The sequence below is a fragment of the Colias philodice genome, chromosome 9 (genome assembly GCF_061535455.1).
Source record: "Colias philodice isolate Cphi_HAF_F1 chromosome 9, ilColPhil1 Martin Lab GWU primary, whole genome shotgun sequence".
Classification (NCBI taxonomy): Eukaryota; Metazoa; Arthropoda; class Insecta; order Lepidoptera; family Pieridae; genus Colias; species Colias philodice.
In genome coordinates this window covers 400,190-427,715 of record NC_143094.1, presented here as the reverse complement: position 1 = coordinate 427,715, position 27,526 = coordinate 400,190, and the positions used below count along the sequence as shown (strand labels likewise).

General features: G+C 41.4%; 1 protein-coding gene across 1 annotated transcript in view; it reads left to right on the top strand.

Moving 5' to 3' along the window:
• Vps13D (vacuolar protein sorting 13D) overlaps positions 1-26,028 on the top strand; it is a 74,200-nt gene extending 48,172 nt beyond the window's left edge. Inside the window, exons 36-70 of the mRNA XM_089698785.1 lie at positions 4,239-4,424; positions 4,611-4,813; positions 5,040-5,162; positions 5,484-5,608; positions 5,891-6,028; positions 6,326-6,491; positions 6,779-6,946; positions 7,249-7,351; positions 7,815-8,020; positions 8,305-8,403; positions 8,695-8,909; positions 9,102-9,267; positions 9,495-9,631; positions 9,883-10,150; positions 10,441-10,597; positions 11,802-12,042; positions 12,287-12,467; positions 12,748-12,942; positions 13,354-13,566; positions 13,837-14,049; positions 14,387-14,616; positions 15,093-15,237; positions 15,471-15,781; positions 15,911-16,025; positions 16,472-16,652; positions 18,578-18,738; positions 18,884-19,117; positions 19,436-19,647; positions 20,051-20,204; positions 20,687-20,869; positions 21,241-21,415; positions 21,702-21,833; positions 22,122-22,294; positions 22,736-23,007; positions 23,195-26,028. Of these exons, the coding sequence (XP_089554911.1) occupies positions 4,239-4,424; positions 4,611-4,813; positions 5,040-5,162; positions 5,484-5,608; positions 5,891-6,028; positions 6,326-6,491; positions 6,779-6,946; positions 7,249-7,351; positions 7,815-8,020; positions 8,305-8,403; positions 8,695-8,909; positions 9,102-9,267; positions 9,495-9,631; positions 9,883-10,150; positions 10,441-10,597; positions 11,802-12,042; positions 12,287-12,467; positions 12,748-12,942; positions 13,354-13,566; positions 13,837-14,049; positions 14,387-14,616; positions 15,093-15,237; positions 15,471-15,781; positions 15,911-16,025; positions 16,472-16,652; positions 18,578-18,738; positions 18,884-19,117; positions 19,436-19,647; positions 20,051-20,204; positions 20,687-20,869; positions 21,241-21,415; positions 21,702-21,833; positions 22,122-22,294; positions 22,736-23,007; positions 23,195-23,426 (6,413 nt within the window). The 3' untranslated portion in view covers positions 23,427-26,028. The remainder of the gene's footprint in view (positions 1-4,238; positions 4,425-4,610; positions 4,814-5,039; positions 5,163-5,483; positions 5,609-5,890; positions 6,029-6,325; positions 6,492-6,778; positions 6,947-7,248; positions 7,352-7,814; positions 8,021-8,304; positions 8,404-8,694; positions 8,910-9,101; positions 9,268-9,494; positions 9,632-9,882; positions 10,151-10,440; positions 10,598-11,801; positions 12,043-12,286; positions 12,468-12,747; positions 12,943-13,353; positions 13,567-13,836; positions 14,050-14,386; positions 14,617-15,092; positions 15,238-15,470; positions 15,782-15,910; positions 16,026-16,471; positions 16,653-18,577; positions 18,739-18,883; positions 19,118-19,435; positions 19,648-20,050; positions 20,205-20,686; positions 20,870-21,240; positions 21,416-21,701; positions 21,834-22,121; positions 22,295-22,735; positions 23,008-23,194) is intronic.
• Positions 26,029-27,526: the final 1,498 nt, after the last annotated feature.

The window sequence follows — 27,526 nt, the reverse complement described above, 5'->3', positions numbered from 1 at the left end:
CCTGATAAAACATCTATTAAAGCTCCCTGACCTGTTAAAGCACTTGTTAAAACTCCTTGACCTGTTAAAACATCTATAAAAGCTCCCTGACCTGTAAAAGCACCTTTAGCAGCTCTCTGACCTGTAAAAGCACCTGTAAAAGCTCCCTGACCTGTTAAAGCACCTGTTAAAGCTCCCTGACCTGTTAAGTCATCTGTTATAGCTCCCTGACGTGATAAAACATCTGTAAAAGCTCCCTGACCTGTAAAAGCACCTGTAGCAGCTCCCTTACCTGTTAAAGCACCTGTTACAGCTTCCTGACCGGTAAAAGTAACTATTATAGCTCCCTGACCTGTAAAAGCTCCCTGACCAGTTAAAGCACCTGTAAAAGCTCCCTGACCTGTTAAAGCACCTGTTAAAGCTCCCTGACCTGTTAATATATCTGTTTCAGCTCCCTGACCTTTTAAAGCACCTGTAGCAGCTCCCTGTCCTGTAAAAGCACCTGTAAAAGCTCCCTGACCTGTTAAAGCACCTGTTAAAGCTCCCTGACCTGTTAAAGCACCTGTTACAACTTCCTGACCGGTAAAAGTAACTATTATAGCTCCCAGACCTGATAAAACATCTGTAGCAGCTCCCTCCCCTGTAAAAGCACCTGTTAAATATCCCTGACCTGTTCAAGCACCTGTAAAAGCTCCCTGACCTGTTATATCACCTGTTACAGCTTCCTGACCGGTAAAAGCAACTATTGTAGCTCCCTGTCCTGATAAAACATCTGTTTCAGTTCCCTGACCTGTTCATGCACCTGTAGCAGCTCCCTGACCTGTTCAAGCACCTGTAAAAGCTCCCTTACCTGTTAAAGCACCTGTAAAAGCTCCCTGACATGTTAAAGCACCTGTAACAGCTTCCTGACCGGTAAAAGTAACTATTATAGCTCCCTGACCTGATAAAACATCTATTTCAGCTCCCTGACCTGTTAAAGCACCTGTAGCAGCTCCCTGACCTGTTAAAGCACCTTTAAAAGCTCCCTTACTAGTTAAAGCACCTTTAAAAGCTCCCTAACCTGTTAAAGCACCTGTAAAAGCTCCCTGACCTGTAAAAGCACCTGTAAAAGCTCCCTGACCTGTAAAAGCACCTGTTTAAGCTCCCTGTCCTGTTCAAGCACCTGTTAAAGCTCCCTGACCTGTAAAAGCACCTGTAAAAGCTCCCTGACACGTTTAAGCACCTTTTATAGCTCCCTGACCTGATAAAACATCTATAAAAGCTCCCTGACCTGTTAAAGCACCTGTAAAAGCTCCCTGACCTGTTTAAGCACCTGTAAAAGCTCCCTGACCTGTTTCAGCACCTGTAAAAGCTCCCTGACCCGTTTAAGCACCTGTTATAGCTTCTTGACCCGTAAAAGCATCTGTAATAACTCCCTGACCTGTTAAGTCATCTGTTATAGCTCCCTGACCTGTTAAAGAACCTGTAAAAGCTCCATGACCTGTTAAAGCACCTGTAAAAGCTCCCCGACCTGTTAAAGCACTTGTTAAAACTCCTTGACCTGTTAATATATCTGTTTCAGCTCCCTGACCTGTAAAAGCACCTGTTAAATCTCTCTGACCTGTTAATATATCTGTTTCAGCTCCCTGACCTGTTAAAGCACCTGTAGCAGCTCCCTGTCCTGTTAAAGCACCTGTAAAAGCTCCCTGACCTGTTAAAGCAGTAAAAGCTCCCTGACCCGTTTAAGCACCTGTTATAGCTTCTTGACCCGTAAAAGCATCTGTAATAACTCCCTGACCTGTTAAGTCATCTGTTATAGCTCCCTGACCTGTTAAAGAACCTGTAAAAGCTCCATGACCTGTTAAAGCACCTGTAAAAGCTCCCCGACCTGTTAAAGCACTTGTTAAAACTCCTTGACCTGTTAATATATCTGTTTCAGCTCCCTGACCTGTAAAAGCACCTGTAGCAGCTCCCTGACCTGTTAAAGCACCTGTAGCAGCTCCCTGACCTGTAAAAGCACCTGTAAAAGCTCCCTGACCTGTGAAAGCACCTGTTTAAGCTCCCTGACCTGTTAAAGCATGTGTTATAGGTCCTTGACCGGTAAAAGCACCTGTTTAAGCTCCCTGACCTGTTAAGTCATCTGTTATAGCTCCCTGACGTGAAAAAACATCTGTAAAAGCTCCCTGACCTGTAAAAGCACCTGTAGCAGCTCCCTGACCTGTAAAAGCACCTGCAAAAGCTCCCTGACCTGTTCAAGCACCTGTTAAAGCTCCCTGACCTGTTAAGTCATCTGTTATAGCTTCCTGACCGGTAAAAGTAACTATTATAGCTCCCTGACCTGATAAAACATCTGTAGCAGCTCCCTGTCCTGTAAAAGCACCTGTTAAATATCCCTGACCTGTTCATGCACCTGTAAAAGCTCCCTGACCTGTTTAAGCACCTGTAAAAGCTCCCTGACACGTTTAAGCACCTGTTATAGCTCCTTGACCGGGAAAAGCATCTGTTATAACTCCCTGACCTGTTAAGTCATCTGTTATAGCTCCCTGACCTGATAAAACATCTGTAGCAGCTCCCTGACCTGATAAAACATCTATAAAAGCTCCCTGACCTGTTAAAGCACCTGTAAAAGCTCCCTGACCTGTTAAAGCACCTGTAAAAGCTCTTTCACCTGTTAAAGCACCTGTTACAGCTTCCTGACCGGTAAAAGTAACTATTATAGCTCCCTGACCTGATTAAACATCTGTAGCAGCTCTCTGACATGTTAAAGCACCTGTAAAAGCTCCCTGACCTGTTTAAGCACCTGTAAAAGCTCCCTGACACGTTTAAGCACTTGTTATAGCTCCTTTACCGGTAAAAGCATCTGTTATAACTCCTTGACCTGTTAAGTCATCTGTTATAGCTCCCTGACCTGATAAAACATCTATAAAAGCTCCCTGACCTGTTAAAGCACCTGTAAAAGCTCCCTTACCTGTTAAAGCACCTGTAAAAGCTCTCTGACATGTTAAAGCACCTGTAACAGCTTCCTGACTGGTAAAAGTAACGATTATAGCTCTCTAACCTGTTAAGTCATCTGTTATAGCTCCCTGACGTGATAAAACATCTATAAAAGCTCTCTGACATGTTAAAGCACCTTTTACAGCTTCCTGACCGGTAAAAGTAACTATTATAGCTCCCTGACCTGATAAAACATCTGTTTCAGCTCCCTGACCTGTTAAAGCACCTGTAGCAGCTCCCTGACCTGTTTAAGCACCTGTAAAAGCTCCCTGACACGTTTAAGCACCTGTTATAGCTCCTTGACCGGTAAAAGCATCTGTTATAACTCTGACCTGTTAAGTCATCTGTTATAGCTCCCTGACCTGGTAAAACATCTATAAAAGCTCCCTGACCTGTTAAAGCACCTGTAAAAGCTCCCTGACCTGTTAAAGCACCTGTAAAAGCTCCCTCACCTGTTAAAGCACCTGTTACAGCTTTCTGACCGGTAAAAGTAACTATTATAGCTCCCTGACCTGATAAAACATCTGTAGCAGCTCCCTGACATGTTAAAGCACCTGTAAAAGCTCCCTGACCTGTTAAAGCACCTGTTAAAGCACCTGTTAAAGCACCTGTTATAGCTCCCTGACCTGATAAAATATCTATAAAAGCTCCCTGACCTGTTAAGTCATCTGTTATAGCTCCCTGACCTGATAAAATATCTATAAAAGCTCCCTGACCTGTTAAAGCACCTGTAAAAGCTCCCTAACCTTTTAAAGCACCTGTTAAAGCTCCCTGACCTGTTTAAGCTCCCTGACCTGTTAAAATACCTGTTACAGCTCCCTGACCGTTAAAAGCACCTGTCAAAGCTCCCTGACCTGTTGAAGTACCTATTACAGCTCCCTGACCGTTAAAAGCACCTGTCAAAGCTCCCTGACCTGTTGAAGTACCTATTACAGCTCCCTGATCTGTTAAAGCACCTGTAAAAGCTCCTTAACCTGATGAAACATCTGTTACAGCTCACTGACCTGTTAAAACACCTGTTACAGCTTCCTGACCTGTTAAAGCACATCACGACACGTCACATAATATTACATCATATCACGTCATTTCACATCGCATAACTTGATGCTTACATGACAACACGACCCATCACATGATATTACGTCATGTAACTTGACTTCGTATCAGTTCACATCAGTTGTCGCATCGGTCATCGCACCAGACCTCACATAACAATGTGGATGATGTACAATCATTCTGTGATGTTATCACTTTCGTTTGATAATAAAGTTAATTTATTGGTTCAGCGGAGCGCGAGCTGCTGGACGTGCGCACGATCCGACTGGAGGGGCTGTCGGTGTGGTGCGCGGAGGGCGGGGGTGGGGGAGGGGGGGCGCGTGGCGTGCGCGTGCGGCGAGTGGGCCCGCCGCTGCTGCCCGCGCCCACGCACCTCCAGTTGCAGCTGGAGATCAATTGTGATAAAACGCACAATGGTTAGTTGAAAATTCATCTTGTTTATTTTTATGTAAGGCCAACTTCTCAATAATTAGTTTGATTAGAACTGTAATTGTATAACTGTAGCTGCAATTTCCATATATTGAACTTAGATTATTTGTTGTGCCTATGTGATGTACAATAAATAATTTCTCATTATTTAATTAATGTTTTATCGTGATAAGTGGCGGACATGACGATGCAAGGCACGCTAACTACTCTCCAAGTGTCGCTGGACGCGGCGCAGTACCGGCTCATCCGTGGCGTGTTGGCGCACAACCTGGGCGAGGCGTGCCCCGAGCTCGCAGCGCCTGCCCCCGCGCCGCAGGCGGGGCAGGCGGTGGGGGCAGATGTGTGGCGCACTTGGTCGCTGCAACTGCACTTGCAGGTAAGGGAACCTTGTTCGAACTTTGTGTATATTTTTTTGTGCCCTGCCAAGTGTATCAGTGTGTATATGGTTGAAGATTCTACATTTTGTAGCTCTTAAAAGGTACTAATTCCTTAAAAATTGACTGTACAAATTATAAAACTATAATACACATATGCTTTTCCACTAATATAAACCATGTGTGTTATTATACAGCCATAAAGTAGCAAATGTAATGTTATTACAGGACGTGCAAGTGCAATTACGTCGTGCGGACGCGCCACCGCTAGCCGCGGTCCATTTCATCAAGTCAAGATTACTACTTGATTCGTATTCCGACACCAGCCAGGATGTTGACCTTGTATCTCAGGTAGGTTATTTAAGAAAATAAAGAAGTATACGAAAAGGCTATTTCTTTATGGTATGGCTCGAATACTACTATCAAATTACTATCAAAATATAGAAAGTTTCAATTTTGTATGAAATCCGGCTCGAAGGACCACTAAAGTACGAGATAGGAACAAAATAGCGTAATTTATTGTGTAATCTAACAATAACTGACATTTAATACAATTGACGATAGTTAAGTACATATTGAGTTTTCAATTAGTGTCACACACACACGCAAAGCGACAAATTTAGATCTCTATACAGAATTCGATAAAAACTAGTATTATGAATTATCTTATAGGAGATCCTAGTATGCGACAGCCGGTACTCATCGGAGCCGGCCAACCGGCGCGGCAACGTGTTCAGCCGCATCGTGCAGCCGCAGCCCGACCACCCGCACACCGTGCAGGCTGAACTGCACGCTAGGTAATATATTGTGCTACATAAAATCCAAACATTTATTCAACTAAATATTTTGTTAGAAGTCACTTCAGAATGCTTTTGAATCATAATCATATAGAAAGAAATTATTTTCCATCTCTGGGCCAGGTCACACAGGGCAGCAAGCATAATAGAATAATTAATAACCTTTTAGAATAATTCTTGGGCTGACTATATTTTCTACCAAATAATTGATTTCACGTTATTTGGTTGGTGTTGAAAAAAATACTTTCCTACTAGTGCTTCATAAAAAATAACTATGTACAGGAAACGTCCGGACTCGTCAGCGTACACAATAATGGTGAACAACATGCGTCTGATGGCCATCCTCGACTGGTGGGAGGCGGCCAACCAGTTCATCATGCAGCCCCCGCCGCCGTCCGCTGACCCTGATCAGCTATACTTGTAAGTATACGTAATTATAGTTTTCAGGATAATACGCACCTTGATAAAAAGTCGCCAATAATAAGTGCTAGGAAGAAATTGTTATTATTTATTTACTTCTAGGTTCCTTACCACTTCCTTTTTCTTGGAGTCGATTAAAATAGCGCATTTTTTTAACTCTCTTCTTTGTTCAAAGTTATTTTATTTTGATTCGCTAATAATTTAATTGACCAAAAGTATTTTTGACATTTCTCGTCAAGTTTGTGCTCTTATTCATTATAATAAAAGTAAATATTAATTATTTTGTTATCTATACAGCGAGGAAAGGTCACCAGAGTACGGTCTAGACGCCAGCAACACGGAGAGCGGGGGCGAAGCGCCCGAGCCGCCCGAGCCGATGGAGCTCAAGCTGAACGTCACCGACTCGCAGCTCGTGCTCGTGGAGGACGCCTCCGTGTGGGACACTAACGCTGTTATATTGAAGGTATACTAATCGTGTTAGGCGTATGTAATCTACTTTATTTATCTGCTGTACTTCATTTGAAAATTTTAATTGTTTTGTTACCAGCTGTAAAAAAAAAATGAGATTCTCAATTCGACCGTATTTTTTTGGATTTGTTACCGTCTTTCGACTGTTATTTGAAAGCCTGTACTTCCCGTGTTCTCTTGTTCATTATTTAAATTTTGTTTAGTTCTGATAATTTAAAAGCGGTTGAGTTTTTTTAAGTTATTATTTTAACTTTGTTTAACCGTAATGTACATTTTCTCCAGAGCACCACAGTGATCACGTACCGCGTGGCAGAGGAACGGGCTCTGGTGTGCGAAGTGAGTGAACTGGAAGTGTTCTCGTGCGTGTTGGGGCTGGAGGACGAGACCGCGCTCGCTATTGTGGACCCCGCCGCGCTGCACCTCGCGCTCAACGCTGACCAAGTGCTGCACGTGAGTCGCTGCTACACACACACTCAATCACATGTACACAGTGTGATCTTTGCTTCTTAGTGGAAGAGAACATTAATAAGTGATAAGGCCGCCAAATAAGTTGAACTCTGTCTTTTTCTATATTTAGTCTAAAGTTTCTTGTTTGTTGAACTATATTAAAGTGTTAAATAAATAATAAATACACATACTTACACACTCACTCACTGATACACATACTCAATCGCCAAAATAGAGCATTCCTCAGTAGTTTTTACTCCCAAATGATTGTTTACCGCACAAGTTCATAAAACTCCGTATTGCAGGTGGATATGGGCACACTAAACCTCCGTCTTTCCTACCACGATATGCGCATGTTTGCTGCCATGCTGCAATCGCTGCCCGCGCAAGCGAGACTCGCGCTTTCAGGTCAGTGTTATGTTATTGTATACTTCTTGACACTGATACAAATCCGTCTTTATGAGTCTTTCTTTTTTATACCTTTTACTTTTTTAGGTTTTTTAAATTCAGAATATTACCTCTATTATTTCCTGTATTTTTCTATATCCAATCGGAAAAAATGCATGATATGAAAAATGAAATTATTTATTAGTACATTCTTGCTGCTAAAAAAATATACACTAAGAACATATTTTGTCGATTTTCAGTTTCAGTGTTAAAGTATTCAACGGCAACTCTCTTATACTTTTAAAGCATTAAATGTATTAATGGTAAAATATATTATTTTCTTACACGTTGTTTTAGATGAAATTAGAACATCGATCGATTGATTTATTATACAATACACAATAAAGATCGATACCAACAACCTGCCTAAATTGCCATTTTATGCACGTTACGTAAATTAATAAGTCATTTGTCATTTTTGCAGACAAGTCCGACCCCAGTCCTCACATACCGGACGAGCCCGCGAACAGCGTGCACATGCGCGCCAACAACAACGCGTCCCGGCTCGTGGCCCCGCGCTGGTTGCGCACCAACTCGCACCCGCACGCACACGCACACGCACATGCGCATGCGCACTCGCCCGCGCCGAGTGTGCAGCCACCGCCTAAGAAGACTTTACGGGCCGTGCAGGTATGTTATATTTAACCAAAATGAGAAAATAAATATTGACTTAATTGTATCTCTTTGTATTTTACTTTAATAGTACAAACGATACGATGAAGTGGATAAAAAGAGCGTGTATGCCGAGCATACGTGTCCGAAGTGAAACTTCTTTGGCAAGATTCAAAGATACCAAAATCTTCGCGTTACTACATGACGTGACGGTATTGCCATAACGCAACCTTTAAAATATTACTATCAACGCGCCTAAAGAAGTTTCACTTAAAAGATTGATGTTGTTTGTATGTGTGCAGGTGAGCGCGGAAAGTGTGACACTGTGCGTCATCGATGACTGTCTGGACTCTGATGTTCCGCTGCTGGAGTTGTCACTTGCAGATCTGCAGCTTGAACAGGTGATTATAATAAATTATGTATTTCATTTGTATTGGAAGGTTTGTGTAACAGTATAACATAGGGTGACATTAATTACATTAATTAATTAAGATAATGTAACACCACATTTTGAAAAAAATGATTTTATACAATTTTATGACATCTAAAGTCTAAAAGAAATGTAATAATTAATAAAGAAAAATTGAATATATGATATTATTCAATTGATAACAATTGAATAATAATACCTTTTCTATCAAGATAAGGGTTAACAGGGAAACGAGTAGTAATTTCTCAATATATTCAAATAGGACCTCCGCAAAGTGGAAGAGGCGTTCGAAGACCCGATCCTAGTATCGACCCCATCGGGCAGCTCTAGCGGCAACGTCCCCGAGGGTGCGATAGTTCCGCTATCGGCCGCAGGGCGGCGCACGGCCGCGGGCGGGGGGCGGCTGAAAGCGTTGCTCACGCTTGACTATTATAACCGCATGCTGTCTGGCTGGGAACCTATTGTGGAGCCTTGGAGGTACAGACTCTTTTCTGTTTTAGTATAGAAGGTTGAAAATAATTTCGATATTATTTTTTTTATCGTGACGTATCTAAATGCTCTTTTACACCCTGATAAAAGTACATTTTTAATATGTTAGTGGTGATATTAGACTTAATTGATAAATATGGAAATTTAATAGGCTCTTAAATAACTACATTAATATTACAGGTTTGAAAGTCGTTGGGAGTACACGCTTTCGAGTGCGCTATCCCTCCGTCGGCTACAAGTTGAGATAGCATCTTCAGAAATCTTGAACACAAACATCACGTCCGCACTAGTGGACCTCATCCGACTCGTAAGGACCAACTGGACCGCTGATTATTATGCACCACAGGTAAGACAGGTTATTTTATTTTCTTTTTTATTATACATCAAGTAAGACAGCAAGTGGCATTTGATGTTAAGTGATAATTAAAGTGGTGGCTAGGTCCTGAGTACTAGCGATATAACACCAGTGTTAGTGTTTCAAATTATTTTTGTTTCAGCATGTTTGATATTGCTTTTTTCTACTTTTGCAAGAATTTTTTTTGCGGGTATTTTCATACTTAAGTTTTGGTTCAGGGCTCGAGCCAATCGGAGCAGTCGCCCAAGGGCAGCCCGGCGGGGCACCGGCGCCGCTCGCCCTTCGTGCCGTACGCGCTGCGCAACCTCACCGGGCACCGCCTGTGGTTCACCACGCTCACCACCGCCTCCGACGAGTTAGTTATTACTTATTTCACATTTGATTTTGGAAATTTTTACATTAATTGTCCTTTTGGAAACAAAACAGGTGTCCATAAATTGTTTGCCAGTATTCTTAACATTTTCTATGTGACGAAACTTCCTTTATCAATTATTCATAAAAAATATTTATTTCAAAAGATCTTTCATCTCATGATTTATACGTGAATTATACTTAACTTTTACTTTTTCTTTATTTAAGTTTTACACGGTATTTATGATTTCGCAGGTTGCGTGAGGGCGGCGAAACAACGTCTTGGTCGGGGCCGGATGACTCGTGGGTGTGCGTGCGCGCGGGCGACACGGAGCCCTTCTCGTTCGGGGCGCGGCGTGGTAGAGCGCGGGGTGGGGCGCCGGCGCCCTCGGGAGCCGCGCCCTCCGACCCAGCGCCCCTCGCGCCGCTGCACCGCCTTGTCGTGCGGGTAGATGGCTGGTCGCCGCTCGATCCTGTCTGTGTTGACCGAGTGGGCGTGTTTTTCAGACATATTACACATAATGTGAGTGTGTTGCCACTTATAATTGGAAAATTGATGTAACTGTTGTAGATACATAATAATACCAGCTATAATGGATAATTTCTACATAAATCTAAAGGAATATTCCCATTTTTTTGATGACGTTTAACAAGATGACAGTTCAGTATAAAATCACAATTGGACACGAGACGTCGATCGATCTCTAAATGAAATCGACAATTTTATTTAAATGAAAATGTTGTGACGATTCAAAAGTGCTTCTAGAAGAAGTCTAATTGAATAATAAATGTTTGAATTTATGCGAATTGCAGAAATCGGGTTCGGAAGCACGGGTGGTGCTGGAGGTGTCGCTGGAGGGCTCTGCGCGCAAGCTGGTGACGGTGCGGTCGGCGCTGTGCCTGCGCAACGACCTGCCGCACGCCGTCGAGGTGCGCACGCACCACGCGCACCCGCACGCGCACGCGCACGGTCAGTACTGAGCTTAGATAGCGCCTAATGTAGTTGTAACACCCTAGAAATAGTGTGGACAACATTATATTTAAACTGCGTCATTCTCAGTAAGTATTGCGTAAAAAAACACCTAAAAAGAAATATTGGTCAATTTTTTTTCTATATATTAAGGTTTTAATATTGTTGATATACATAATTTCTTGTTTTAACGCGACTTATGGTTCAGTTATTCACACTTACTCATCGACATTATATACTCCCAATAGAAATATAGAATCCTGCGCACTTTAATCTAAATTTCTGCACAAAAAATTCTCAGCCATATTATTATTCTTTAGTAGTTCTCGGTACCATTTAAAGTAGTCAATTTAAAGGAATGCAAAAAACGGCTTTATTTTTGGTAACATATTTCATTAAAAATGTAGTAAAAAATCTTTTGCGTACAAAACGTATAGTCGTATACGTTTACACATACGTACGAACATACGCACGACATAGATATACGTAACACTAAAGTGAACGGACGGTGTAGAGCACGCAATGCTGCAGCGGCAGGGCGCGGCAGCGGCCGTTGCTATGGGAGGCTCTGGCGGGGTGCGGGGGGTGCGGGGGCTGAGCGGGGTGCGCGCGGTGTGCGGGGCGCTGCAGCGCCGCGCCGCGCTGTGCCCCGCGCCGCTGCCGCGCCTGCCCCCGCATTTGCCCGTCTTCCTCGGCGCCGGTACGGGCCCCGTCCATACTACATGCGTTAGCTTTTGTGACACTTAGCAGTAGTAAACGCTTTAGATTTCATGTAGTGTCATTTGTACGATAGATAGTTATAACTGGTTAGAATCCATTAATATTGTATGTAACACATCTTGACGAATCACATGTAACGATACATAGTAATTATCAACATAATTCGTTGCGATATATGCGTAAAATAACTCAAGCTGAAGTGTAATTTTTTGAATTATTTTTTACTCTGCTCTGTAGGGTTACCGAAATATATTTATAAAAACAGTTATTGGCTTTAAAAGATTATAAACTGAATAATTATATTAATTAGTAAGTAAGTAAATCTAGGTAAGTGTACACAACTAACAACTGACCTGGAATTTTCCCTTCTAATGCAATTGCATTATATCGATGTTGCGTTATGTACTCACGAGCACTTGTACATATCTCAATGTATGCCAAAGAACGGACGGTAACAGGTATCTGATTGTATTGATGTTTCCAGGCGAGTGGGGGGAGTGGGGCGAGTGGGGCGGGGCGGGCGCGCGCGGGGCCACGGTGGCGGCGGGCGGCTGGTGGGCGGCGCCGCTCAGTGCGCGTGCGCCCGTGCTATGGACCAGACCGCTAGTACGAGCCCGCCCGCCGTCCCCAGCGCCGTCGCCCGCGCCGCTGGACTGGCGCGCCGCCCCCGCGCACCCCGCACTGCTGCACTACGAGTGCCGCGCGCCGCACGACTACGTCTACAGGTACGCATCTCATACGTGATATAATCTTGTTGATATTTTTTTCAGTAGAGAATCTCCTACTTTATCTACTATCTTATTGTTTGCAATGAAATTAAAAAAATCAGAATGTTTCAACAAAATCGTGCATTTATATTATTGAACCTTCAAATAAAAGAAAAACTTAATACAATACGCACGTTGCTATGTTGAATAGTCTTTTTTACAGTAAATACAATAATAAATAATTTCGACACTTTTTCATCAGGTTTTGCTGTGTGATAATCCGCGAGAGATTCCCGTTGGAGCGTGGTGAACCCTTAGCTGGTCACACGCTGCGGCTGGTCCCGGCACTGCGACTGGAGAACCTGCTGCCGCTGGAGCTGCAGTATCGTGCTGGCTCGATCACTGGTGCGCTGCCAGCCGCACAAACGGAACCTTTCCATCAGGTACGACAAAAACCACTAAAATTATAGAAAATTTATAAACATATAGTCTTAGTCTTATTCCTTTAAAATTATAAGTTCTTCTATGTTTTCTTTTTTTGGTCCTAATTATTTCAATGAAGTAAAAAAGATTGTAAATGCCAAAAAAAAGAAAAAAACAATAGCTTCATCATCATTATTTATATATAATACATACATAACATATATTTGTTCTCGCTGAATGTTCCTTTATTGAAACAATAGCTTACGAAAATAATATTTCATTGTAAATTTTCACTTGCAGCTGGATGTCGAAGAAGGTGTCGAGATAACTGTAAAATTGGAAGGCTTCGGTTGGTCCTCCGCCCTGAGTGTGGGCGGTGGAGGGGGAGGGGGGTCTAACCACTCCTTCTCAGCAAGACTCAAGTTACGCGATGTTAAAGGAAGAAGATTGTATTTGAATGCGAGAGTCACTGTTAAGAAAACTGATGGCATTAAGGTAAAGATTCGATATTATTCAATTTAATGTTTTTACAGAAGGGAATTTTCCGATCATAGGCAAAAATAGCATCATTGGCCTGTTCATAAATGAGTATTAACTATAAAGCATTGACGAACTATTTCAAAATATAATAATCGTATATTAAAAGGTCATCGAAATATGTCTGAGCAGCGTTGTATAAAATATTCAGTGACATTAACACCTTATTTCCTGGGAATCACGTTAAAAGTTTCTTGTAACATTCATTGCGAAATTCTGCCTAATACACGCATAGGTAGAGTTTTGCCACGGACACTTATTGAGAGTAATTTTGAGATTAGTATATGATGATAGCAGTTCATACAATCCAATGTAGTAAATGTCGACTAATACTTGTTTCCGTGTAATATAGTCATGTTGTCTGGTCAGGTGTCGATCTCCGCGGCGTACTGGCTGGTGAACCGCACGGGGCTGCCGCTGGTGTTCCGCGCGGAGGGCGGCGGCGCGGGATGCGAGGCGGCGGGGCAGTTCGCGGAGCACGAGCTGGCGCGCATGGTGGCGCCGCTGCCCTTCGCCTTCGCCGACGGCGACGGGCCCACGCTCAGTGCGCGCCTCGGCACCGCGCTCGCGGCGCACCCCGAGGTGACACACACACAGACACACACACATTATAAAACTAGTTAAAAATATGTTCTTAATTTATCTTCTGTTACAGAAACATAAATTACCAATAAGCATAATAATAATTTTTATTACTTAATTATGTCATTTCAAGAATCTTGAGTTGTGAAGAAAAATTCATAAGAAATTGTTAAAGACAATTAGGTTATAAGAATGTTTTTTTTTCTTTTATGTTTTCGATAACTTTAATTGAACTTCAAAATGTATAACATCTGTATTTCTGCTGGTTAGTGGTGCTCGCCGTTCGGCCTGGGGCCGGGCGTGACGGTGAAGCGTCTGGAGACGGGCGCGGAGGAGCGCGCGTACAGCGTGGGCGTGTCCGTGCGCGCGGGGCGGGGCCGCCACCGCCGCACCAACGTCGTCACCTTCACGCCGCGCTACCAGATACACAACAATACTTCGCGCACGCTGCAGTTCGCGCAGAAGTGCACTGCTACTACGCTCGTGAGTAAATTCCTTATTTTTTTCAGACACGTACGCACGCACTAAATAGGCTGTTTAGACGCGTGACGCTTTAGAGTTTAGACGAATAGGCCGTTTAAATTAACATTTATACTATTCTTGTCTTGTATAACCATACTACTATAACTTTCAATTAGCGAACGCAATAATCGGTTTGAAATATATGGATCTACAAATTTTTATCAAGATTCGATTAAATATTTTGCGTAACAGAAAAACGAGCATCTATTCGTCCAATCGCATAGACATTGTTGTAATGTTAGTGTCAAATGAACAATTATACATTATGTATGTATTTATTGTATTTACGGTTATACAGAGTGACCCTGGCGCGATGGCAACACACATGTCAGCAGTGGCCGGCTGCTACCTGCCGTGGCACTGGGCGCGCTGGGACCGCGAGCCGCTTCTCTGCGTGCGCGTATTACCTGATCCTACTGGGACCAATAGTGGGACAAATTCTGGGGCTAGTGATTCAGCAGCACCGCTCACAGCCTGGTCTGGTGGCTTTAAGATTGACGCGCCGAGGAGTTTGCACATCGCTTGCAGGTATGATTGCTAGATAAGACTGATAAATGATTTTATATTATTACCTTGATCAATAACATTTATTGGTCTTTTCTCCTCTTGCAGTTTTAAGCTTTTTTAGCCTTTGCTTATGATCTATGATTTTCACAGATTTTTTTGTTTATCCTCTGATGTTTGTTGGCTAAATAAAAAAAATTGGTTGTTTATAAAGTAGGTTTACGATCGAGATGTTTACGTGATAACGTCTTATTGGTGGCAGCGCTCGAGATGAGATGGGAGATCGGTCCGTCTCTCTCTCGTTATACCTGCGATCGCGCTCGTTAGGTTTTGGTGTGACACAAGTTTCTGAAAATGTCACCCGACTAAAACGATTTTAAAAACGTTATCACGTTGAAATATTTATTCCATTCTCGTAGTTTTGGTAATTTATCCGAAAGGATGTAATAAGTTTTTCGAATGTACCTTTATTAAAAACAAGGATAATGTGCACTGTGCAGGGAGAGCGGCGGGTCGTACCTGATCGTGCGCGTGGAGGTGGTGCGGCAGCACGCGGCGCTGCTGGTGGTGCTGACGGACGCGGAGTGCGCGCCGCCGCCGCTGCACATCGACAACTGCTCGCCCGTGCCCATCATGTTCCATCAGGTCAGCGATAGGCTTCTATCTTTTTAAAGACAAACGCAATTTGTCAAAAACATTCGACCAATGAAATCCATTAATCATATTTTGGTCACAAAAAGTTATAACTCTTTTTTTAATCACATGATGTATTTTGTTACGTCTATACCTGCAGAAAGTCATTGTTTCTGTGTATATTTTAGGCATTTTAATAATTTTGATTTTTGTCACACACTTAAAAGTGTTATGATCTCGCACAGGTGGGTTGCAGCGAGGAGAGCGTGGTGCGGTCAGGCGCGCGGCTGCGCTGGGCGCTGCCCGAGCCGGAGGGCCCGCGCACTGTGGCCCTCAGGGCCCCCGGCGGCCCTCGCCTGCCGCTGCCGCTGGACGCTTTGCACTCTGCGCACACGCTGCTGTACCAGAACTTCATCTACGTGTGCTTCCCCGCGCCCGCTTCCCCCTCGCCCTCCTCCCCCGCACCCGCCCCGCCCTCACCAGATGCGGACCTCGTGCTCGAGGTGCCCGCTGGTTCTACGCGCGTGCAGCTCGCCACTAAGCGATATGGTGACAGGTGAGATAGCTATACACTGATGATATTATATCTGTCTGTCATGACGTTCGACAGATAAAAAAACATTTTTGATAAAACTTCTATTTTTTACTCTCTTTTACCAAGTTAAGAGACTGATATATGCCTTAGGTCACAACTATGGCGACGTGGGCCAGGTGGGCAACTGATTCACGAAGGCAGCTCGCCGCCGCAGCCCACTGATGCTATGCTCTCTGACGATACCACCATCTCACCACATGCCATGGTAATTATTCTATTCTCTAAATAAATGTTGATTAATAACATTCTAGATTATGTCAATGTAAGTTACCGCCCCTATTCAATAACACGGCACCTAGGATTACTATTATCGATATCATTTTCATGTTTACATTTCCTAACAATTCATCCGAATCGATGTGTACATGCGGATTTTAGTAAAGCTTTTGATAAGGTTGACCACAACATTAGTAATAGAAAACTACGCTGCACAGTATCTCGATCCGTGACTGTATTGGATTATCTATTTTATTACGACCGTATTACAGGTAGTAAAAGTTAGTGAAAATAATTTTTCGTCCCTTACTATGTATTTCGGGGTGCCACAGGGTTCGCTACTTGGACCATTACTTTTCGTAATTTTCAAAAAAAAGGAAAATGAATTTCTTGCAACAAATTATAGTGTTAAACATAGTCGCGTGGTATTGGCAGGTGCTGGACATCGAGGGCGCGGCGCCGCGGCCGGGCGTGGCGGCGGCGCTGGTGCTGCGGCGCGCGGACGGGCGGCGGGCCTCCACGCAGGCCTGGCGCCTGCTGCCCGCCGGCCGCATGGCGTGCGCGCACCGCAACCTGTGCGTGCAGCCCGCCGGCGGCCTCATGGCGCTCGCCCCCGGTACCGAATTCATGTCAATGCGTCAACATCACATACACTTTTTAACCGACTTCAAAAAATGGAGGAGGTTATCAATTCGGCCAGTATACAGGGTGTCCCAAAAAGTAGTGATGAACGGAAGCTGGGAGGTAGAGGACCTAGAGAGCTATCCGAATCACCCCCATGTATGTTATGCGATTTTTCGTATTTTCGGAGTTATGACATTTTTTTCAATTTTTCATCTATCGCTGAGTACGATGAGATTTTTATTTATGGTGACGTGACTTATTGCGCTAGATGCTTGATTTTTTTTTGTGTGGTAAGCTGAAAGATAGGCCAATTCAGTATGGTAACATTTACTATCGTTAGATCTTCGAATGGAATAAAAAAAGAATTAAATGCCAAGAAAGATAAAATTACCCAGTATGTTCACAACTTCAAGGGCCCATAAAAAAATAAAATCACATAAAAAAAGTTTTCCATTTGGCTTTTAAAAACTCGCTCTATCTATCAGGTAGCTACCCTAAAAATTTCATTTTATTATTCAGAAGGCTTCAATCGAAAAATTGAAATCTAAATGTGGTAAGTGCAAAAATTTTATTAACATGATGATCATTAAAACCAAATTAAAACCCATAAATAGGTGTTTAATTACCAGAAATTTTTAAAATAACCCCGCTGTTGCTCAATGCAAGTGCGACATCACCGTAAAAAGTTGTCTTTTAAATGTCTGAATGCCCTTTTATCATTTTTAATGGTTTCTTCTGCTACTATGAATTTCCGGGTTATTTCGTCCAAATTGTAGCATTCTCTCAAGTAGCCGAGGTCTTTTTAGTATCCCCATTGAAACAAATCAATGGGGTTTAGGTCGAGGGACCGTGCAGGCCAGGCTTTAAGGCAGGCGTCACCAGCGCATGCGCAGGCTGCAACGACCAATCCATCTTTCAGGGTATCTTTGCCCTTTAGCCTGGCCTCGACGGTCCCCGGACATAAACCCTATTGATTTTTTTCCGTGGGGATACTACAAAGACGAGAGACTGCCACAATTTGAACGAAATAACCTGGAAATTCATAGTAGCAGAAGAAACCATTAAAAATGATAAAAGGGCATTCAGACATTTAAAAGACAACTTTTTACGGTGATGTCGCACTTGCACTGAGCAATAGCGGGGTCATTTTAAAAATTTCTGGTAATTAAACACCTTGTTATTGGTTTTAATTTGTTTTTATTAATCATCATGTTAATTCAATTTTTGCACTTACCTCATTTAGATTTCAATTTTTCGATTGAAGCCTTCTGAATAATAAAATGAAATTTTCAGGGTAGCTACCTGATAGATAGAGCAAGTTTTTAAAAGCCAAATGGAAAACTTTTTTTATGTGATTTTATTTTTTTACGGGCCCTTGAAGTGGAGAACATACTGGGTAATTTTATCTTTCTTTCAAAAATTCAAAATTCAAATTAATTTATTTGCCAAAATTTTTTCTTGGCATTTTAATTCTTTTTTTTATTCCATTCAAAGATCTAACGATAGTAAATGTTACCATACTGAATTGGCCTATCTTTCAGCTTAGCACACAAAAAAAAAATCAAGCACCTTCCGCAATAATTGACGTCACCATGAGTGAAAATATCACCGTACTCGGCGATAGGTGAAAAATTGAAAAAAACGTCATAACTCCGAAAATACGAAAAATCGCATAACATACATGGGGGTGATTCGGATAGCCCTTTAGGTCCTCTACCTCCCAGCTTCCGTTCATCACTACTTTTTGGGACACCCTGTATTTTGTTACAACATTTCTTAATAGGATGAAATTACAAAAAAAAAATCAACACGCCCTAACTAACAAAAGGATTCACTTTGCGACCTATTAAGACGATAGATCGCATAATATAAGAAAAAAAAATTGTTATTCAGTACTAAATAATTTGATGTGTGTAGGTAACCGCGTAGCGTTGGGGCTAGCGGGTGATGCGGACACAGTGCCGCCGGAGCAGCGCGTGCGCTGGCGCACGCTGCGGCCGGGCTCCGGTCGGCTTAGTGTGACGCTCACTGCTGATGGTCCAACTCGACTCATACGCATCATGGACACCGTTCAATCGGTTAGAAAATCATCTCCAATTTAGAATTTAGCTTGGTTATTGTTCATTTAATGATTTATGTACAAGATTTTGCAGAGTCAATCAATCATGATATCCTTTAAAATATTAAAATTTTTCTTATATTTAACCATATTTTTATACTCAGGAATCAACAAAGATCGAATGCGCTGACGACGAGGAAGAGGAGCAAGCGAAGCTGGACGCGAGTTCGGAAGGCGAGTGGGGCGTGTCCGTGTCCCTGGAGGGGCTGGGCGTGTCCCTCGTGGCGGGGGTGGAGCTGGTGTATGCGCAGTTCCTGGGCGTGCGGTTGGACGTCGCGAGGGACGCAGCTGCTGCCCGCCTCACGCTCTCCGTGCACGACATGCAGTGGGACAACCAGGTGCACAAACTACTACTAGTTTTAAACTCAAACTCAACATTTTATGTCAACTTTCACGAGCAATTAGGAAGGCATTATCTGAAATAAATCAAATAAATAAATAAATTATTCAATTCACACATATTTTGTAACTATTTTAATTTTTAATGCAGTAACGAAAAATAAAATTTTTGATAAATGTTATCTCATATCGTATAAATCATTTATTGAGCGTATTGTTTGTTTAAAACTCAAAATTATTGGTACCCGTTCTGTCAAAGTTGAGACATTGGGTCACAATATGTGACTAAAACCAAAAATATCGCTTGTTTTGCACAGCTGCTGGGCACCTCAAGCCCGGTGCTGCTGTACTGCGTGCCGGAGCGCGGCGGGGCGGGTGCTGCCGGTGCGGGTGCTGGCGCTGCCGGCGCGCTGCCCGCGCTGCACGCGGCGCTGGAGATGCAGCGCGCGCCGCCGCCGCGCTACAACGCGCGCTACTTCACGCACCTGCTGCTGGCGCTCAGGCCCATCGCCGTCAAGCTCGAGGAGAGGTAAATCCGGCTCGAAGGACCTGTTTGATCTTCTTTATGAGATAGATTGCTTATTTAACATATTATACAGTTTGCCAATTTTGATCATCCATATTTTGCTAATAACATGCTTAAATACCTGCACCTGTATTTTTATATGCTTGTCTGTTTGTATCCAATTGACTCTTTATGAGCTCATGATCGATTTTTACCCCGTTAGAATGAAATATGTCCGTTTTAACAGATTTAATTCTAACTTTGATCACTTATCAAAGATCGCTGATATTACAATAATTTCATGAATTTATCTTATTATAATGAGATGTGCTTTATTTTATCAACTACCTACCTATATTTTTTTTGTAATTTATTTTATTCAAATTGACGTTTTCTGTCGATGGCATTAAAGTGTATGTGTCGGCAGGTTGATCCTGATGGTGTGGCAGTGGCTGCAGCAGCCGGAGGGCGAGGAGGTGCCGGACGAGGCGGAGTGGGAGACGCGCCGAGTGCTGGACGAGCTCACCGCACTGCACGCTACTAGATACTACTTCGCGCTTATCAAGCTGCTGCCCAGCCAGGTATCAAATGATTTAGCAATATTAGTTGGTTTTTCGTGTGGGATATAATTAAGTCCAAACGATAAGTAAGATATAACAGTTAAGAAAATTAAGTTTCCAAAAATATTTTCTCAAATAATTGACGCCTTACAAATGAAACAGCTATGACTAACTACTTGCTTATTGAATTGGCTATTTTCATTCATAATTATTCTTGTTTTGTGATTGTCACTCAGTTCAATGTTTAAACATTTTAATGACAATTTTCACATTATTCTCTTTGTGTTACTGGTTTGTCAAGCAAGAGCAAACGCATATTAAAAAGCCACGGTATATTTCAAACTCAAACATTTATTTATTCAATTAGACTTCTTCGAGAAGCACTTTTGAAACGTCAATACATATTTTTAAAATTTACCACCTTTGTTGTTAATTGTAAATTTCCTTTGTTGTTAATTGTTAATTGTAAATTTTCCTTCCCAATAAAATAACTCCTCCCGCAGATCCGTCTATCAATGTCCACATCGAGCAAGGTGGAAGGCGGTGCGGGAGCCCTGCGGCGGCGGCTCGGGCTCACGCTGATCCGCTTCGAGGACGCGGCCGTCGAGTTGGAGCCCTTCCTGCGAGCGCACGCGTTTGATACTGCGCCCGCGCTGGCTAGGGACGTGCTGCAGCACTTTAAAGATGTAAGTGTTGGTGCTGTTGTAAAAAAGTTTGGCGTTTGAGCCTTTCTGATACAAGTTTGAAGTGATTTTTATGTAATTAAAATTATATTTTTATTAGACAATTAAACATACATAAAAGAAGGCAGGGTACTATTTCAGAAGTCTTATTTTCTTGGTGTCAAGTGATTTAAAAACGGTATTTGAGTATTATTATTTGTTGATTTTGTTATTATGTTTTACTTATCTCTTTCTCACGCACTTGTTAACGTGTTAATCCGTCAGTCCTCGGATCACAGACACAATAGAAAATCTATTGTGTCTCGGCCCGATCGGGCCGCTCGGTGGTCAATGGGTTAAAACAAATCAAACTAACCCAATAAATTTTTGCTTAGGAATTGAAATGGCAAGCGGCCAAAATCCTGGGTTCAGTGGATTTCTTGGGCAATCCCTTGGGATTCGTCGCGGATGTGTCGGAGGGCGTGTCCGGTCTGATACTTGAAGGCAATGTGGCTGCTTTACTGCAAAATCTCACACATGGCATATCGAATTCCGCAGCAAAAGTTACAGGTATGACAGAGGACTATTCAAATATTGCACATTACCTATAAAAAAATGTAATTTAAATAACAATGTAATAGAATCCATATAACTGCAAATTTAGTGTTCGATTGATATTTAACAATCGAACACTAAGTGTCCGTTCTTACCCATAATCGCCAATATGTTCTTTCAGAGCGCAGTTTAATTTTTTTCTCGCTATAAGATAACCACCTCTTTTCTATCTCACAAACACCTTAAATGTCCACTTATTTTTTCCATGTTGTAATGTCTAAAATGTGTTATTATCATGCAGAGACGCTGGGCGACGGCCTGGAGCGCGTGGTGTGCGACGAGGCGCACGAGGAGACGCGGCGCCGCATCCGCTCGGCTGCTGCTGGGGCGAGGCTCGCTGCCGGCCTAAGGGGGCTCGGCCTCGGCCTGCTCGGTGAGTGCATGTAGTATATGTGTACATGTAGATCCGGCTCGAAGGACCAAATAAATTTACTGTACATGTGTTTAATGAACATGTGTTCATGTCCATGTCCACTACTTTTAGGTTTTTACCTAATTACTTTTAAAGAAGAAGATATGTTAGTAATTTTTGCTCTCTGAAAGTAGATAAAAATTAGGTAGATTTATCTTAAAAATAGATAAAAATTAAGTAGATTTATCTTAAAAGTAGTTGATAATAGATTATGAATATTTAAGTATTTAATTTTGTGTGTATGTATAGGTGGCATGACGTCGTTAGTGAAGCATAGCTACGAAGGTGCTACAGCAGAAGGGTTGCCAGGATTTATCGCGGGGGTTGGCAAGGGGCTCGTGGGCACCGTTACCAAACCCGTCATTGGCGTACTTGACCTTGCTGCTGAGACCGCTGCAGCAGTTCGGGATTCCAGCCGCAAGGTAATCAAAACATCTATATAACGGAATTTCGATCGCTTTTGAATAAAATAAAGGAACACGTATTACAACCAACGTGATTTTACTTGCTATATGTATAAAGAGCTTTTAGGAAAATTTTCATGATCTAAGTTCATTAATCAGAATTTTTTTTTTATAAAAACGATGCTTTTTATTATTATTGAAGTGAAACTTCTTTATCGGGGTTGGAAAAAAATTTAGTGTAACATTTTTTCGTTACGCGTGACATTTTTCCGTTACGCGCCATCTTTTTCTTATCCCTACCACGCGTGATTCGACGTATTTCTGTAAAGTTGTCATAAAGAAGTTTCACTTCTTACGTGTGTACACTGTACACTAGTACATGCACACGTTTTTTTTTCTCTTTTTCCTTCCGCATTTTCAAAGTTTTCTGTACATTATTGTGTATATTCTGTCGTGCAGGGTATCCGCGGCGGTCGCGGCGCGGGCGGCGAGCGCGTGCGGGCCCCGCGCGCCCCGCCCGCGGCGCTGCTGGCGCGGTACAGCGCGGCGCAGGCGCACGCGGCCGCCCGCCTGTACGCGCTCAACGCCGGCGACTACGCCGAGCGGCTGCTGGCCCACCGCACGGTGCGCGACACGCCGCACGACATACAGGCGCTGCTGTCCGACTGCTACCTGCGCATCTTCACCTGCAAGGCCGCGCAGCCGCAGATCGTCATGGAGACGCACCTCAGGTACAAGCACGCGCACGTTGCCCTCGTCTGTATTGTATATACATAGCACTCTAGCTGAATTGCTTTCCACTTGCAATACATAACTTTAATGTGTTATGGTGATTTAAAACACTTCTAAATAAAATATAGCTGTACAATTATTTTTCTTTCTCATACACAATTTGTTTATTGATACATTTGTCAACAGCAACCTAGTATCATGCACGGCGGTGACAGTAGACGGCGCGCACTTCGTGGAGCTGGGCGTGCGCGGGGGCTGCGGGGGCGGGGCGGGGGGCGGCGCGGGCGAGGGGCTGCGGCGGCCGCGCGTGCAGTGCGACTCGCGCGAGCTGGCCCGCTGGCTGGCGCAGCACGCCGCACACGCGCGCCAGCTGCACCACGACCGCACGCACACGCTCGTGCCGCACGACGATATATAACTAAACTGAAATACACTGACGAGTAAATATACATAGGTCATCGACATATACCTATAGATGTAAGCGCAACACTATGCGTACAGTCTCGCAATCCATACGCGCACATGCTTGTGCTGAAGATGATATATAATTTCGCCTATAGGTGTGGTTATACATGAATACGAAATCTACACAGGTGTGACTCTATGCGTACGCGCCTGCAGTGTGTGCACATGCTAGTGCTGCACGATGTTGTGTAATTTAACCTATATATACGAAGAGGTTAGTGCAGACGTGACTGGATACGTACACAACTGCAATACGACCGAACAAGTACGATAGCAACACAGGATCTTGTACGTCGTACACACAGAAGATCGTACACACTACACACACAAGATTTTTATTATGCTCATATAAACCTAAGTACATGATTGAAACAAATCGGCCGATACCAACTCGCATAGTATTTGTAACATTCAAGTTCTAAGTATACGGGTGACATTATTGTGACGCATTACTAACGTACGCGCACGCAATATGCGTATACGTTCTCATATACGAGTTGTAGTCAATCGTAACGATTTGATTGTTCAGTATACTTGTAGGTAGTTGAATAATGTTCCTGAAAATAATATGTGTAAATAAACGTTTTGAAGTGTGATAAAAAGTACCCGAAAAAAGATAATTGTGTCGTTTACTTGAGACGTGTAATAATTAAATTTAAGACCTCGATTTATTAAATTATTTAACCAACTCTGCTTTATAATATGTCTATCTTGTTGAATAACAGCTCGAACGACTTTTTTGTCAATGTCAACATTTTTACTACACAATACATTACCCAACACCGCACAAATAAGAAGATCAAATTTGTAATAATGCCCTGTGTAGATGCACATTAAGTGGAAATTAATTCAACGTAAACGTGAAATAAATATTAACTATTTCCTTCCGAAACTTGAATTTAGAATGTTGGTGCCAATGAATGGAAATGTGTAAGTTATATCTTAGATTCCAGTAATTTATGGTGTGCAAATGAATAAACTGACATCCAACATTTCATTCCCTAGTGCAAGCGTGACTGACTAGCGTAGGTAATTAACTAATTTATTCTGAAATATTAAGTATGAATAAATAAGTTTAAGACATATGATTGTGTGTTTGGTTGTTTATCCTCCTTGTAACAGTAGTTTTAAACTAGTGTTTGACAGACATAAAGGGAAGAAAAGTAAAGGAAACTATGGAAATCAAGAGAAAGTCAACTTGTGAATATACAAGGAATGTGTGAGATAAAACTATATATAATACTTTTGTAAACGATTCGCTCGTATCAATAATGGTAATGTTTTATTTATTTTTTCGATAACGCGTGTTGTTCGAAAGTTGTGTGTTGACTGTTACATAATGTTTTATGACTGCAGACAGAACAATTATTATCTACTTATTCGTTTTAGAACAAAATGTGTGGTTTTTATATGAACGAAAAATTAAGTTTTTATAATAAAGATGCTCGTTTTTTGTTCTTTCAATGATAATAATACGATAATGTTCCATTTGACGATATTTTCAACATATTTAAATAATAAGTATTTTTTTAATCACTCCTTTCAGTTAGAATTTAGCACGATTCAAAATTATTTGGACCTAAGCAATCACTATTTTACGAAAAGATTGCAGTGAAATGTGTAGCATTATTAAATATAAGACTATTTACAGGATTAAATCCTGCGACTTACTTAGACTTTAGGACTAGTGTTACTACTAAATATAAATATTGTCATCACAATACTAATGTATAGCCTAGACGCGACTGAGTCGTGTGTATTGTACCTTATGTAAGATGTGTACTCGTCCTTATTTATGACCTACAAGAATGTAAAATGGCTTTTCATTTTGAAATGTAATATAAATTTATATTGATGGCATTATACTTCCCTTTGCATTCAATTTTAAGTCTTATTGAAGAAAGTTTAAATTTCTTCAAACTAATAGTCAAATTCACCATGTCATGTTATCTTATGTTCCTAAATATTCTATTATTTATTTATATTATATTTCATAATGAAAAGTCTAAGTTACTGCGCACATTTTGACCTACAATCAGCGCTTTGGTTGATTATATTTATTACTATGTATCTGAACAAGGCTGTGTTCATAGACCTGTAGGATAATTCAAGATTTAAGCGCTCCAATACACGGCGACTTTAAAAAAAATAATAAATTGATTTGGACACCTTATTGTTGAATTAACTAAATATTTTATTTAATAATGTTTATTTGAAACTATCGCCGTGTATTGTGGCCATATTTTTGGTTGAGACTTGGATGCAATATTGTATGTTCGTCGAAGTGTTCAACGCACATTATGCCTTATCTTTGTATTATTTATTATTTTATTAAGTGAGGAAAATGCAATGCTTAAATAATGTTATTTTAGTTAAGGATGGTTGACTTTTTAATTTATTGTGTGCACTTACAGAGTTTGTAACTTTGTTGTAAATGTATAAAAGTAAATTTGTTTGAGATATGAATGCCAAAAACATTTTATTTAGTTGAGGGATTTGATATTAATTTAAAGCAATAAGACTTGGTTGATGGTTGATAATAAAATATTGTTTACATAAAATTGTTTTATTTCTATACATAACCTTCACATTATAGTGGTCGTTAATTGTTGGTAGGCACTTGAGATAAGGAAGAATATTGCATAAATATATACATACGGGAAGTATAGGTGTCCGTGTGTGGTAATTACAATGAAATGTAGAAAAAATGCAACAAAAACACTAATTGCACTTATACAGTATGATTTGTTTACCCATCATAACAACATAAGGTTAAGCGACGCCTATCATTAATACTCATATCTATCGATAGGTTAATTGTATATCAATTGCAACACAAACAAAGCCACAGTCACAAAGTTGTTGTGGTACAATTTGAGAGTAAAGTTATAAACAGACGTTCGAATTTGGTACGGACCGCACCGTGACCTTGGTGCGCTCCGGACCATATTCGATCGTGTGTACAGTGGTCCGCCGGACATAATTATTATTATTGACGGTACGGTTGGTTCGATGGTTTTTTCATCCGAACTTGGTGCGGACCGTACCAAATTCGCGCGTGTGGACGGGCGATCGCACCGGACAGCGCATTAGTCATAGACTATATACTTATTACAGCTTTAGTCACAGTTCTACCGCCAAACAAAACGGACGTCGGTCGATCGTTATCAATGGCGATGGCGTCGGTAGACGTGGCTAATACTGAAAAAAGATTAATAATATAAATTTTAGAACTCTACAAAGATTTATGATATTACTGCATATGTCTGAATGAATCCCTGTCTTTTAAATATAATTTTGCCCATTCTTTTCTCTTCGTTTTCTTCTTTTCAATGGTTGTAACTTGTACTTGTACCAAAAGAAGCCTTGAACTGAGGTCTACATGTGAAAAAAATACAACATTCTAACCACGAATTTATTACGAGAAATAGATTTTCAAAGAATTCGGTTTGACTTTTAATGAGATTACTATGATCAATGCTCGAAATATTCACAAAAAAAGGAGATTAATTTGTATTAATTTGATATTATTGAATTGTCTTATAAACCTAAGATATTTTTTTTTGTTCAGTTAATTTATTACATATAAAGATTGTAATAAATTAACCTTTTACCTACATATAATAATATATTGAAATATCGACTATAACTAACGACTAAAACATAAACAAAAACTTGGTAATAGATAGATGATATATATAATTTGAAACTGACATTCTTTGAAAATCTATATCTCGTAATAACTTCGTGGCTAGAATGTGATATTTTTGTCACATGTAGAAAGGTTCAAGGTTTCTTTTGGTACTAAACAGAGCTTCTACTAACGCCTGCATATAATATAAAAAAATAAAAACGAAAATCAGTAAAAATTACAATACTTTCGCCTCTATCGACAATATCGAAAATATCAAAAAGGGATAATTTGCGCCTTTAATCACTTCATATATTAGCAACGTAATAAATTATCTAGTCGCTAGTGTATCTATTTTTTTATACGAATTTATTTAGCTCAGTTGGCCGCGAAAATTCCAATATTTTAAGAGTTTTTTTTTA